This window comes from Dromaius novaehollandiae, chromosome 9 (genome assembly GCF_036370855.1).
Source record: "Dromaius novaehollandiae isolate bDroNov1 chromosome 9, bDroNov1.hap1, whole genome shotgun sequence".
NCBI lineage: Eukaryota > Metazoa > Chordata > Aves > Casuariiformes > Dromaiidae > Dromaius > Dromaius novaehollandiae.
In genome coordinates, this window is record NC_088106.1 from 8,104,267 (window position 1) to 8,119,828 (window position 15,562).

Genomic DNA, 15,562 nt, shown 5'->3' on the forward strand with positions numbered 1-15,562 from the left:
TGTCCTGGCCTTTCCCTCTGCATTAATTTGAATGTTCAAATTAGGTCAGAGCTTGAAATAATTGAATCTACTAAGATTCTCAACAAAACATTTCAACTTTCTCTATTCTATTATTTTATCTCCTCCTCAAAACCACTGAAATTATACTGTAAAAAGATTTATCTAAATAGCAAGCATAAATTATTACCCAGGCAGATAGGCCCATATAGCATTAAATTTTATTTAAGACGAGCTATAGGACCTGCTTTTGATACACTGTGCCTATTTGTCTAACAGTCATGTGACAGAGAGTTCGTCCAAATGAACTTAATAAATATCTTTCTTAAACTCACAAAAGACCCACATTCTCCTTTCCATAATTCTATTAGAGTCTACTGCTTTGGATAGATAAGAGATAACCTTTCCATTCAGAATATAATATAGCAATTGTGCAGCTGATGATTGGAATATTTCCAGTGGAAGGACTTAATTATGGAACAAAATTAGCTTAATCTGACCTTTTTAGAGAGTAATGCAAAAATAAGGTTTTTTTGCAAATGTCTTCCTGGAATAACTAAAAAAAAGGCATACTTTAGCTCACTTTTTCTACAAGAGCAAAAGGTGGTAGCATAGTCGTGTTCTCACAGACATGACAAGCCAAGGGTGTTAATAAGACAGCACTGCAGGGAGGGATAATGTATTTTAATGTACTAGCTAATACAGTTGAAAAAACAGACAAGCTTTCAGACACACAAGCCCTTTTCAGGAAGAGCAGCCTCACCTCTGTGACTCTAAATTGCCAGCTTAATATCTAGTTATTGCAATGATCATGTCCTAGAAATGCCACAGATGGAGAAATAGATTTGATATTTGTTTGCATGGTATCTATATTAATTACATTTGGAAAGCTCCTCTTGGGATAAAGACAAAACATAATGGCACAAACTCTAATTTTATCTAAGTGGTAAATAGCAGTAAGTAGTTGCACCCACTTATATTACCGAGCATGTATGTTGCTGTGTTTTAGAGCATTTCTATATGGATGTTTAGTGAGATGGGTTCAACTACACTGAGGCATTCCTCACTAAAAAAAAAAAAAAGCTGGAACGAAAAGCCTCATCTGTTTTGTCAGTCGTATCTCTGATTTCATGACATCTTGAATGCTTCTGAGCCATGGTGATGATACTGCATACAAGGCAAAATGCATGAACAGGTGGTGATATTAACAGGCTTCTTATGGTTCTGAAAAATGAGATAGAAATGTTTCATGTCATGAAAGTCAACATCAATAATCATCCATCTTGTGTAGATGTGGAAGTCGGCCAAAGTGGTTCTTGCTGAGGAGGCGTGACATATTTCTTTTGCATCAGAGCTGTTGCTCTGGACACAAGTCATAATTTGTCTAATATAGATAAATGAGGCAAATATTACTAATACTTCCTTTTTTTTTTTTTTTAATAAACTGAAAGCTCCCCCTTCTGGCTCATTTCCTGAACTGAACGCAAGTGTCCTGGTGTCTGCGTTCCCTCCTGCCCTCTGTTAAAGATCCTTTTCACAAAGAATTCTTTAATACTAGTTTGTTGGTAATTTCTCAAGATTTCCCTTTTTGGACTGAGCTTTGAGGCTCGATGTGAACTTAATTAACACCAGGGAAGTCTCCTGAAGCTTTTCTTACAAATTTCATTTGTTGCTTTTCCGGACAAAAACTTAGCTGCTTCCCATTTTGCCGCATATTATACAGATTACAGAAAACTTTTTCAGAAAGTGCTAGTGTTTTTTTCCCTTCAGAGCAATCACAGTGTGTCAGCTATAGCCCTGCCATCGATTTTCCTAATAAATGTCCTGGAATCACTTTAAGAAATCTGCAGGGTCTCTCTAAACCGACACTGCAGCCCTGCCGAGTAGCAGGACCTGCGTGAGCCCAGGGGACCCGCCAGCCGGGGACGGGGGGAAGCGAAGGGTCACTTGTTCAGGGCACAGGTTAGGGCACAGCTCTAACTGTTCTTGTCTCAGGGATCCGTGTTTCAAGGAGCCATTGTCAAATTTTCCGTAATCCCCTAAATTGGGGCAGTCACCTGTGTGCTTCACCTGGGGAACTGGTATGTCCCTGATTTTCCCCGGTCACATGCTCATGCAAGGAAAGGGGAGGACTGCCCTAGCGCGTGCAGCCGTGGGATCCCGTCGTTCCCGTGGATTCCCAAGTTTTAGTTTCCTTACAGTCACTGGTACCATTCCTCAACTCCAAGCAAGTTAACAAAGACTAGAGAAACTAGTTAGGAAGCTTTCACTAGATTTGCTGTCGTAGATTCAAAGACATCCTCTACCAGTGTCTTTAAAAAATTCTTGGGTGGGGGCGAGAGCATTTTATGGGAGCCTGAAGGCAAAGGAATGACTGTTCCTGTGCAGGAAGGACTATATTAGGGCTGTTTTTTCACTTGGGCATGCACATCAGCCTTTCTGTCTATATAGAAGACAGCGAGAGAGAGCAAAGGAGAGTGGAATAAAATCCTCTCAACCCACTACTGAGTTGTAATAGTAAAATGAAATTGAATTAATTATATTTACGACTTCCTTGGTGGGCTTTCGGTGAATATCTAAGGTCATCAAGATTGTATTTTCCTCTATGGCAGTGATGATACTTTGCTTTTTTATGCAGTTAAGCAGTAAATGTGGCAGTTTTTAGCTGTGAACTCACGGTTGTTTTAAAATCCAGTAGTAGAATAACAATTTACTACAGCTACACTGAATGAAGCATGCCCATTAGATTTGGTACATTAGGTCTGAAAGTGGGAGAATTGCTGGCCTGGCACCTTGTGCTGCTGGCCTGTTTCCTCTCCGCGAAAACAAAAATCAGGCTTGACCTAGACAAACAAAGCTGCTTGTCCTAAATGTAGCATAGCTCAGCTATGTAGGCAGCGAGGCCAATTAGGTTTCCGAGCAGTTTACAGTGGAGAAGGTCTGTTGGTCTGAATGTCTACGCATGCGTCAGAATACCAGATGTAAGCTTTCCATCTGACGCTAAATCAGAATAATCAAGTAACAAATGACATATGCATTTTATACATAAATGGAAGCACACACATGCACCTAGCTATATGTCTTGTTAAATTCTTACAGTGTGTATGTATATGCACATGTGTATTTCTTCTTAGAAATATCTCAAAAGCTGCTTTTACTGTCACAATGAAACAGTAGGAGTCCTATGAAAACGATTTTATGCTTTTGCCTGAAAAAATACTGTAAACTTTTCTTTTGAGAAGACTATCTGCACCAAAGAAAGTTTAAATCAATGCAACTTAAACTAGAATAGAAGATCCATTAATATCTAATTAATATGGAGATAATTGTTTGAAGGGTTGCCTTTCTGTGCAAAACGTGTACTGAAAAACAGTCACATTGTTGATTTAGTGAGTGCTAAATGAGTTTCATATGCAAATGGAGGCAGTGGGTTTCTTCATAATGCTCGTATTGTTTAAACATTTGTTTATTAAGCTGAGAAAATTGGAAATGTCAACCAACGGGATCCAAAAGCAAAGCAATGTCTTTTATCAACAGAGACTTTCTCCAAAGTTTTTATTGTCCACCTTTTAGAGTCAGCAGGCTCGAATGACAAGAGTAACAGCAATAATAAATACCAGGGTACCGCTGCGAGTAAAGCGTAAAACGGCTGTTCCTGTACCTGACGCCTTCCACTGTTTTTCTTCCCACATCAGTAAAAGGGAGCAATTCTTGTGCTTCCTTGTTTACCCCGAGCTCTTATCTTTTTGATGCTAAAGAGTCACTGGAGCAGCTTAAATTGCCTTTATCCTTTTAATGTAGATTCAATTAACTCAGGTTAACGGATACAAGCTGGAGTCCAGGGAACTGAAGAGCTGCTCACGTTGTTCAGCCTAGCCCGTCCCATGATATAAGCTGAATTTTTCTTGGGGGGGGGGGGGGGGGGAGCAGCAAAGCCAATGGGGGAAAAAAGGAAAGGAAGTGTTGTGGTGAATTAAGGAGTATCTTCCCCAAACACAACGTATAGAAAAAAATGGACCGGTTGCCCATCAGGCACATGCAGAGCTCATGGTTGCATAGTGGGCTGCGTAGAAGTATAAAACTGCAATACACAGTTCACCAAGTCGCTCAGAAAAATGTCTGTAGCATATCTGTTTGCCAAACATTTACTCTTAAACTTAGTGCTAGCAACACAAAATCTTTGGGAGTTACTAAGTTGTGTCCCGTTCCATACTGAGATGAGTACTTGGCCTGTGGTGTTTCTTTAGCTTCCCTACATTAATACGTCATGGTCAAAAGAGTGAACACCGAAGAATTTATTCTAGGAAGAGTACAAAATGGCAGATTGTTGCCCAGTGAATAAAGAAAATGATGTAGTTACATGATACTTAACTCCATATAGTTTTGAAGTATTACTTAGAAGATTGCAACGAGATTAGTTAGAAGAACACTTGCTAACCCTTTCTTTTTTATTTACATTCACAGGATTTTTGAGCACTGGCGACCAAGCAGCAAAAGGAAACTACGGCCTCCTTGATCTAATTCAAGCTTTGCGATGGACTAGTGAAAATATTGGGTTCTTTGGTGGTGACCCATTAAGAATAACTGTTTTTGGATCTGGTGCAGGCGGTTCATGCGTCAATCTGTTGACTTTATCCCATTATTCTGAAGGTAACCGTTGGAGCAATTCAACCAAAGGTATTATGCAGGTTGCAAATTTTGACAATTTTGGTGTCTGCATGCCACCGCCATTAGTACTATGTGATGCTCTGTATATTCTCTTTGTTCCTATGAACGGTTGAGTTCAGCTCAATATTAAGCGAACTTTTTAAAGGCTGTACTAGCTGCCTTCTCCCTCAGCTCTTCTGTGCATGTTTAAATTTTGGGTCACTTTCTTCTTTTTCCTATGGAGCTTTGTAGAAGCACTTTATAGCAGACTTCTGAACAGCATTTGCTCGGTGCACCGTTTTTGTCTCTTTTCTCTCCTACCTAAGGGTGTCCTCTTTGGAAAACCAGTCAGTCATGCTCACAGTAGATGAGGTCATCTATATTCAGTCAGTCATGAAAGGCATGTTTAGTTTATCATGAGGAGCAGAATTTAAAGAAAACTAAAATGACACAGTTTCTCTTTTCAGGCGAACAGCTGAAAAACTTAAAACTATTATCTTGTGCGAAGGAAATGAGTGCCTAGTTCAGAAATCTTTTGTCTGAAACTGCATGGATTTCACTTGCTGTCATCTAATAAAAGAATGGTTGAATGTTTTGCATGCATGATCCAAAATTGTCAAAGCATCCAAGTTGCAAATGGATTTTCTTCTATATGTTTTTTACTATTCCTTAACTAACACCTTTTCTCTCTAGTTAAGGCAGACAGCAGGAAATTAAAAACATGCTGTTTGAGGCCCAAGAATTTTTTCCTGTGATTTTGGCACCAAAGTTCCATACAGTTTTTCTCATTTGCATGGCTCTTGCTTATTGATCACATTATTTTTGTCTCACTGTTTTCACACTTTTTTATCTGTATTGTTTAGTTTTGCCAGGGACATCATACTGTGTCCTGTGCATAAGATCCTCAACTGATTTATACTGCTGTATCTCTATGGGGGTCTAATTGGCCAGTCCTAAAAAAAATAATTCCACTGACATTAAAAGAGTTGCATTTACCCAAAGCCCTGGTCAATGGAAAGATTTCCATGGAGTATCAGTTTGTTTAGATCAGACCTTATGCTATTTTAAATGAGAGAAGAATCTAGCTTTTACATAAAAGTTCTACTGGAAAATAGTCAGACCACGGTTTAAATTTAAATATCTACCTGCTGTTAAATATGACATATTTGTAAACTGGCCTGTAAGAACAAGCTGTAAGCATGATGTTCATTATGCTATGCAATCTCAGGATCACACTGCGCAATTGGTTTGTCCTCAAAACTCACAAAAAGTAAGTTTAGTCATACAGGATTTAGCTTAGGGCTGAACAATGAGACCTGGTTTCTCTTCCCTTATCTCTTACTTGATCTTGAGCTTATTGACATAACCTGACCTTAGTGTGATATGCCAGTATCTACAGTATCTGGACAGTCAGGTGCTACCTCTTATCAGCAGACTTCACTCTGTCATATTCTAACACAGCTACAATTCTGTCAGGAGCTGAGTTTGTTTGGGTGACTGACATGATAATTTGCCAACATAGTGGTTCAATGGATCTGGAGGGGCTTTGACAGGGGAGGGCTTCTAAAGATATGTACTTAAGATCTAATTGTAAAAGTAAATTTTTCAGAGTTTCTTTTATGAAAGAAGCAAAACCACATTTCATTTAATTTTGGATTAAACAAAACAGCATGATGCACATACTTGTTACGTTCAATTTAGGAGTCGTTTGAACCATCATTTAAAAGATTATTAAAATAAAAATTGGTCAGCTCCGAATAAGAAATGTTCTTCCAAATTTTCAACTGTGTTGAAGTATGTTAACATTTTCAAAAAAACTTTCGAGTCAACTTATTAACCGTTCTTTTTGGTAAGCTGTAATGTCAGATGCTCTCTTTGCTTCCTTCATTTCCCATTGAAAAGATCTCTTGGTAGTTGAGAGGAAGCATTCAGCCTACTTCAAGATGGTGCTGTTCATAGCTAGCCATCTGCAAGTGGGCAGAACAGCACTTGTCTTTAGAAAGTGCTCTGAAAATGTGGATGAATAAATCCAAATTATTATTATTTGCTTTGGTGAGACTCTGAATAGGAGCCACAAAGTAATACAGCCCACTGAGCGTTTAAATCTTCTTTACATCAGTCTGAAGCCCATAAGCTATAATAATCATATACATTATCAGATAGAAATGTAGTTCCCCTTCCTGTATGAAACCAATTTCTGCCAGGAATTATGTGACAGAATGAAAACAATTTTTCATACTGTTGCTCATTTTTCACCATATGGTTTGAGAGGAGACATATTTTCTTGAGTATTCTTCAAGAGAAGGAATGGTGTTTTGGTTCATTTACTAAGATAACTTTATGGCCAGTGGACTTGACCACTTTTAACTTAATCCAACATTTAATGTTTATGCAGCACTTAGCAAGCCAAAGTGTTTATATCAGCATTTTCCTAATCTGTAGCTTGCTCTTTCTGTTCTTATTCAGAATTATTTAATAAAGCAATAAAAAAGATTTACACAATATGCAAAAAAGAAACATTATGAAGTATTATGAAATACATCTTTGTGAAAATTCACCTTTTTCATTTTGTTACATTTATTACAATGCTTAGATCCTCTGTGGTAATTCCACTGACTTTGAACTGCTAAATATCTGACCTTGCAGACATGCACACAATTTTTAATTGCTCTATATCTCAAGTTCTCTCTTATTTTTTATTCATACCTTGCAAGGAAATAGTATCTTGGATATGATTCTTCTCATGAATTTAGGGAGAGGCTTGAGTTTACATATTTCAGTGCCTACACCTATCTGGTTTTGAAACTTTGAGATTTGGCCCTAACACAGTCTATAATGATTTTAAAATTCCTCAGAAATTTGTAAAATGTTCCTGCCAGCAATTAATTGTAACTAACTTCTGAGTATGCAGAGGCTGATACTGCGGTAGAATCTGTCAGGGCACATCTCTGAAATCATTTAGAGGCTGTGGAAGTTTTTTGATTTATAATAATACGTTGTTAAGCAGACATGTTTTGCATTACTGGAATCAAATTCTGAGGTAAAGTGAGCACCTTAACCCCCTTTCCTTTGGTGGGAGTTTCCAGCTATTCATCAAGCATTGGACCAAAGATACAAGAATACATCCTTAGCAAAACTGAGTAGATGGGGCCAGATCTTACTGCCAGTTCTTGAATAGCTGCACTGAAGTCAATGGAATTACTCCAGTTACCCATCACCATAAGTAAAATCACATTTTGACCCATGTATCTTATATCAGTACAACCTACCTATGCTATAAACCATTTTGTGCTACCCACAGTGAGCTACAGGAGGTACGGTCCAGTACAAAATATTTTCTAGCAATTAGTGCAAAATATGTACAACTGAAATGAACTGAATGCAATTCCATGAAATGCAAAAAATTAGAAAGGCCACGGGTGCTTAAGTATACTCTGAGTTTCTGTTGGGCTGACATTAGAGATCAGCATTATAGGAGAGTGATTCTTCTCCTTTTTGCTGCACAAGGTTTAGATTCAAAATCCCTCTTGGAGCTGGAACTAGCCTCATCAAAACCAGTGGAAAACAGCAAAGAAGGCCCAACACAAAAGCGAGCACAAGAAGTATGGGAACTGGGATGCAGACTTGATTGCATTAAATTCATTGGAAGAAAAAAAATGATTGACTCCAAGGCAGGGAGGCTTTCAGTCACAATGTGCTCAAGAATACTTACAGAAGGGAAAGGAAAAGTCAATTTAAACAAATTTTGTTATTTCTGTGAGTGGAGTTCCTGGTCCAGAGTGCTAGTTAAACTAGCATAAATTCAAATTAATTGCACAGAAGTCTTTGAGTTTTGCTCAGGTTTACGTGCGGAGCAAGATTACACTCACTTTCCTAAATGAATACCTGAGCACATTTAAATCTCTGAATAACATGGCTAAACAGTCAGTGTAAAATATATCTCTTTTTTTTAATGCGTGATCACCATAAACCTTCATTAAGAAAAAGACTCTTTCTAAGAAAAGATCTTGACTCTTAGATAAATTACTTAAAAATTTAATAGCTACCTCATACTGTGTCATCCAGAACATAAACTTTACTGTAATACAGAATACAAAAGCACTGCACCTCTCAAGCCGAGTTTAATCCCAAAGAGAAGAGAGAAAAGCAGTATATGTGGTTAATTTCAAACAGAGTCATATGTGTGCATGCTGCTGACGGCTTGAACAATAGCCAGAGATTCAGAGATTTGTTGGCTTTTCCTCCAACCTATTAATTATTTTTAATGGTAGGATTTTTTTTTTTTTTTGAAAGCTAATAGTATTATCCTACATGAGATAATGCCAATTCTTTTTCTTCCTGAGTTCATTCTGAAAGTCTGACTCTCAGCTGGACTATACAGCAGTAGACTCATTTGCTTCAGTTTCTGCACATACTGCATTTCTTTTGTATACATTACCTGTAGATACAATGACAGTCAGATATCACCATCTTGTGTATTTATCTATTACTGAGATTGTTTTTCAAGTATCTCTTTTGTTAAGTTTTCTATCGTTTCAAAAAACTCTTTGAATCTTTTATGTACGTAGCTCTTCAAGGTCATATCAGTAGTTTTAAAATATTTCTCCCCACAGGACTTTTTCAAAGAGCAATAGCTCAAAGTGGAACAGCTCTCTCCAGCTGGGCAGTTAGTTTTCAACCTGCAAAATACGCCAGGATGTTGGCTACAAAAGTTGGTTGCAACATGTCAGACACTGTCGAGTTGGTAGAATGTCTGCAGAAGAAGCCTTATAGAGAACTTGTTGACCAGGACATTCAACCAGCAAGATACCATATAGCCTTTGGACCAGTAATTGATGGGGATGTGATACCAGATGATCCTCAGATATTGATGGAACAAGGAGAATTTCTCAATTATGACATAATGTTGGGAGTTAACCAAGGGGAAGGGTTGAAATTTGTTGAAAATATTGTGGATAGTGAAGATGGCATATCAGCTAGTGATTTTGACTTTGCAGTTTCTAATTTTGTGGATAACTTATATGGATACCCTGAAGGAAAAGATATATTGAGGGAAACTATTAAATTTATGTACACGGACTGGGCAGATCGACACAATCCTGAGACCAGAAGGAAAACATTGCTGGCTTTGTTTACTGATCACCAGTGGGTTGCACCAGCAGTGGCTACAGCAGATCTTCACTCAAATTTTGGGTCGCCTACATATTTCTATGCCTTCTACCACCATTGCCAGACAGATCAGGTACCTGCATGGGCAGACGCAGCTCATGGAGATGAGGTTCCTTATGTACTAGGAATTCCCATGATTGGTCCTACTGAATTGTTTCCCTGTAATTTCTCCAAAAATGATGTCATGCTAAGTGCAGTGGTGATGACGTACTGGACAAACTTTGCAAAAACTGGGTGAGTACCAGATAAAGAATAATCTTGTATATAAACTCGGGACCTAACTATGCAATCCTTTCCCTTGGTTATGTCCCTTGGGAATACTTCTGTATTTGCATGCACAAGAATTGGGCTGGACATTTATGTTCTTTATAACGTCCCTCAGCTCACTTGCACATTCCAGCAAAAAGAGGGAAAAATATCTTTGTGACCATTCTGCATGAAGTAATTCACAAATTACTTTCTACATAAAAATAATTAAGGGATCCTCTGAAAAGTGCAAAGCTGAACATATATATGTGTAGTTACAAATGCTTACATCAGTAATTAGCTTTACTCCAATACTGATGATATTTTGATCCTATAAGATAGGAAATGACACAAATATTGCATCAAACATAATATAGATTATTTTGATCATTTATTTTGTTTTAAAATGAGAATTCTGACTGTAAAATATGTGATTCAGAACTTGAGAAGTATCAACATTTGCAGCAATTTTCTGGTAGTTCAAAACTAGATTTCACTGGTAGTTCACAACAATTTTCTACCTTCAGCTATTGGACTATGTTATGTGTTTTACTGGCTTATGCACTGCTGTGATCTTTCACCTCTGGAAGGCCACAGATACTGCATATGAATAGAAACGCTGAGCTTTAAGCTACTAAAAAGAGAAAAAAGCTTAGCGGCCTCTCACACTGGTCTCTCAGAGACATTTGTCCACATCACCACACCACTGGCAAACTGTCCTCAGCAGTAAAAGATTTCAGTGTGAGAGATACTGCCATTTGGGGAGCAAGGGAGGTCGCTGAAGTCAAAGTAAAAGAAAGTTGTGTGTGTGTATAATGTTGTTTCTAAGCAATGTTTTTAAGGCCTCTAATTTTAGGAAGCAGAATCTGCCTCTGTCAAAGGCAGATTGAAACATTAAGTGTAAAATGTTAATTTTATAATTCCTTTTGCAATACTGTGTAACATTTCAGATTTTCTTTTTCTTAGTGACCCAAATCAGCCAGTGCCACAAGATACAAAATTCATTCACACAAAACCGAATCGTTTTGAAGAAGTAGCGTGGACCAGATATTCTCAGAAAGACCAGCTGTATCTTCACATTGGATTAAAACCACGAGTGAAAGAACATTATAGGGCCAATAAAGTGAACCTTTGGTTGGAACTGGTACCTCATCTGCACAATCTTAACGACATTTCACAGTATACCTCTACCACAACTAAAGTGCCATCAACTGACAATACTTTCAGACCAACAAGGAAAAATTCTGTTTCTGTTACTTCAGCCTTTCCTACAGCCAAACAAGATGATCCCAAGCAACAGCCGAGCCCATTTTCAGTGGATCAAAGGGACTATTCAACAGAATTGAGTGTTACCATTGCAGTTGGCGCATCTTTGCTGTTCCTGAACATTTTGGCCTTTGCAGCACTGTACTACAAAAAAGACAAGCGGAGACATGATGTTCATAGGAGATGTAGCCCACAACGTACTACTACCAATGATCTTACCCATGCACAAGAAGAGGAGATAATGTCCCTCCAAATGAAGCACACTGACTTGGATCATGAATGTGAGTCCATCCATCCACATGAGGTGGTTCTTAGGACCGCCTGCCCCCCAGACTACACGCTAGCTATGAGAAGGTCTCCTGACGATATTCCCTTAATGACACCCAACACCATCACAATGATTCCCAACACTATACCAGGGATTCAGCCCCTACACACATTCAACACATTTACTGGAGGACAGAACAATACTCTGCCCCATCCTCATCCCCACCCCCATTCACACTCAACAACCAGGGTATAGCCAGACAAGACGAAACAAACTTTATTTTTTGATGGATTACAGTAGGTGATATTACTGAAGATTACTTGGCTTTCAACCTACAAGACTCTTACTATTTAAATATGGAGGAATATTATGTGAATATACATATCAAGAACTTTTGGGGTTTTGAAAAAAATGAATTGTACATATATCAAATGAACTTAAGAAACAAACAAAAAAAAAAACAAAAACCCAACTGTTTGCAATTGCTTGAAGCAGTTGTCCTGAATGATACTTTTTCATTCACATTCAAGTATTAATTTTTTGAAGATTTAAGTTAGATAATGGAATTAGGCATGTGCAACACAAACAGGAAAGAACTATGACTGAAATTTAAAATACCTATAAATATGCACAAGGGACACACTAATGGAATGTCAGATAATTTTCACCAGTTTTTATTTGGACCTGTTTTATTGTGTAGACCATATTTACATATTTGAATAAGTACACAAAGCACCAATGCTGTTAAGGCCTTAGAAAGGGGCTCTTGCTGAAATCTGCCAGTCAGACAAAGAAGTTTTACAGCCTGGCAGGTACAACGTTATCACATAAGTGCTGTCAGTATAAAAGTTGTGGGAATAAAGGAAACTGGATATTTTTAGCACGATGTGCATGATAATTTATATGCTTGGTGGCTGTGCTGCTGATTAAGCCGTAATTAAAATTCTTCTCATCCCATTGGAGTTTTTAATAGAAGCTTTCTCCATCAATTGGCACAACCTAAAGAAGATTTTTAAAGGGGCAAAAGTAATTACAGTAAAATATTTCACAGTAGCTTCAGTAATAAAAGGAATTGCAACAGTTCTTAAAGGTATTTGATGGTATTCTAGGTATACAGTGGTGAACACTCGCTGATATGAATCCCAGAATAGAATTCTGTATTGTTCGTGTTCTTTTTCTTTTCCACCTAAACAATTTCTAACTTTAACATAACTGTAACTTTAATGGAATCTCCCTTGATGAAATATTTATAATCTGCTGTTACAATTTATTCAGTTCAAATTGGTAAGGTAAAGTGTGTCCAAAGATTCAATTGCAGTGATATTTTAAAATATCAAGATGCCCCAATATTACCACTCTGATTACAGCTCTCAGTTTATTGTTTGAACTCATGTTGCATGTGACAAAGTTTACTTATAATACTTTAATATAAAGTTAGTTCCCTTTTGGCTATACATTAGCTTTGCCATTCGAACGAATTCACTAGACAAGGTCGCAACAGCGTAGATAAAAGAGGGTAGGTAAGGATGGGGAGAGCGCCAACAACTGGAAATTTTAAAATCTGAATACTGCATATGTTTGTGTGATTTTAAATGAATGTTCTAAAATCACAAGAAATTTTTCATTCCCCTGTTGCTTTCCAGTAATTATATATGACGGTCCTTTCAAAATGTTTGTATATGTAATCAGATGTACATTTATATAAAAGAAATAATTGAGATGGACTTAAGAGCACATCCCTGATAAATACTTTCTCTCTTACCTGTACTATATTTCTATTAGACTAAAGTTATGTGATTTTTTTTTACATTTTTTCAAATTACTAGCAATTTTGATAGTTTGTAAGATAATGCGAAGAACTTTCTCTGACAAACTAACTGCAGTAACAGAAACATTTCTTTTCAGTTACTCTTTTTCAAGAATGAAAGCTTATTACACACAAAAAATTGTATACTACTTGATGGAAAATTACTTTGTACTTCTTGGCCATATTACTGGTCACTGAGTGAAATAAAGATAATCTGGATAACGAATATTATTCCAATGCTAAGAGACCTGATCTTTGCTCATTAAAGAGCTAAAATGTTTATTGCTGTTTTGTCATTTTTTAATGAAGTAATGGTAACTGTCTCAAATAAAGAGTAATATCTTAAGACCAGTCTGGTTTTTGAAGACATGAACATGCCTTCTACAAATAAAACAACTGCATATTTATAGGCCAGTCCCATCTAAAACCATTTTTTACAAAAATATGGGCATTGTGAATCTATGATGTCATTGTATTACACACAAATCTCCAATAGTTTTTGGGAATAAGTTAAAAATGTAAGTATCAAGAATGAGAAAAGCAAAGGAACAGGCCTAATTGAAATAAATCTGCAGTATTGCATGACAGGAAAATTCACCTGGTTTTCACTGTTTGGGTGATTGAACTTTCATAAAATGATTGCTAGAAAGTTCAAAGTGTTTACTGACATCAAGCACAAACTTTAAAACTGTAGCAAAATAAAGTACTACAATCTCAGTCATTTTATTTAGCTAAAAAGAACAGAAAGCCACATGTTTAATTAGTGCATTTTACAATCCCCGGTTTTAAAAGAAGCACTTTTTGGTAGAAGTATAAAAACCAGTCTTCAAAATCCAGGGCGGTCTGTGTGCAATTTCTGCCTGATGTGGTTGTGCTTTTAGACTGTGACCTGCCAATGTAAACCAATAAAAAGAATTGTCTGCCATCTGATAATTATTGTTTAATAGGAAGATTGTATTTTGCTATGTTGATGAAACAAAACAAAAAAATACAAAAACATTGATGGCCATAAAACAAGATATACATGAAATATGATTTTATGTGCTTTTCTTAACTTTATCAAAACCAAAATAACTTTCTACTCTACTTTATTTGTGGCCATATATCTATATATCTCTATATATACAGTATCTGGTAGTTGTTTACTTTTATTAGTTACAAAATAAATGATTTAGGTAAACCAAGCATGACACTACACTTTATTTCTGTCAGGCAATAGTATTTTAAATGTGAAAGATGAAGGCAACAACACCAATTTTAAAACTCCTGTTTGAAAAGGGTTAATTCATGTGATGCAGATACTGTGAATGATATTTTAGTGGCTACTTTATAATTACATTACAGCAGCTAGCTTTCTGAAAGTAAGGTGGTGTCCCGCATTTTAAGACGACATTAAGAAAGACCAAGAGCTGTTTTAAAGCTGAAACTTAACAAAAAAATAGAAAATGGTTTGAGAATATCTTTATTATGCTTCATGGAATATCAGTTTGTTCTTTTTAAAATATACATTTATCTGTTTGAGTTGTTTTCCACAATAGCCTAAAAGAAAGCAAAACTGAGTGTGATATTTAATTTCTTGTATCATCCTTGGACCAGATTTCCAATAAAAGTAGGATATTAGTCAGTCTTTGGAAGTTCAGTAAAAATATAAAAAGCCTGCATTTATTGCTTTCACACTTTTGTAAATATGTTTGCAGACCTTTTTAAGAAAATGTATTCTACCATTTTGAGAAAAAAATAACAATGGAATCATTGTCTCGTTTATCTATTAAAATTACAGGCAATATAATGTGCTGTGCTGACATTTCTAGGAGAAATAAAGCAGATAAAAACGCATCTTGCTTAATGGTATCTCAGTTGGTTATACATGGTATTCCCTGCCCACCCCTCTCAGGGCGTGGATGAACTAGCTGCATATAATGTTCCACAGAAAAACACAATTAATGTTGTTTTCGTTATCTGTTCTAGATATGGATCCTTATCTTGCAATACTTCAGTTATTGGATACTTTGGTTATTGAAACACCCAGAAAACAGGGTGGATAGAAGTCTTGACAAATAAACATTGTACAGCTTTAAAGACCCGACTGCACAGAAAATACTGGGGTTTCTGCCACGTACACCACTCCAGCCAAGATAGCCTCTGTCACAGATTTCCAAAAA

General features: G+C 36.8%; 1 protein-coding gene across 4 annotated transcripts in view; it reads left to right on the forward strand.

Annotated features, from left to right (window-relative positions):
- The window catches only part of NLGN1 (neuroligin 1), a 311,425-nt gene extending 297,092 nt beyond the window's left edge, over positions 1 to 14,333 (forward strand). For 2 of the 4 annotated variants that reach the window (XM_064516617.1, XM_064516618.1), the window contains 3 exons: positions 4,462 to 4,674; positions 9,258 to 10,047; positions 11,026 to 14,333. In XM_064516617.1, coding sequence (XP_064372687.1) covers positions 4,462 to 4,674; positions 9,258 to 10,047; positions 11,026 to 11,848 — 1,826 coding nt within the window. In that variant the 3' untranslated portion in view covers positions 11,849 to 14,333. The remainder of the gene's footprint in view (positions 1 to 4,461; positions 4,675 to 9,257; positions 10,048 to 11,025) is intronic. The other 2 variants (XM_026105779.2, XM_064516619.1) reach the window with 1 other exon arrangement.
- The last annotated feature ends 1,229 nt before the right edge of the window (positions 14,334 to 15,562 follow it).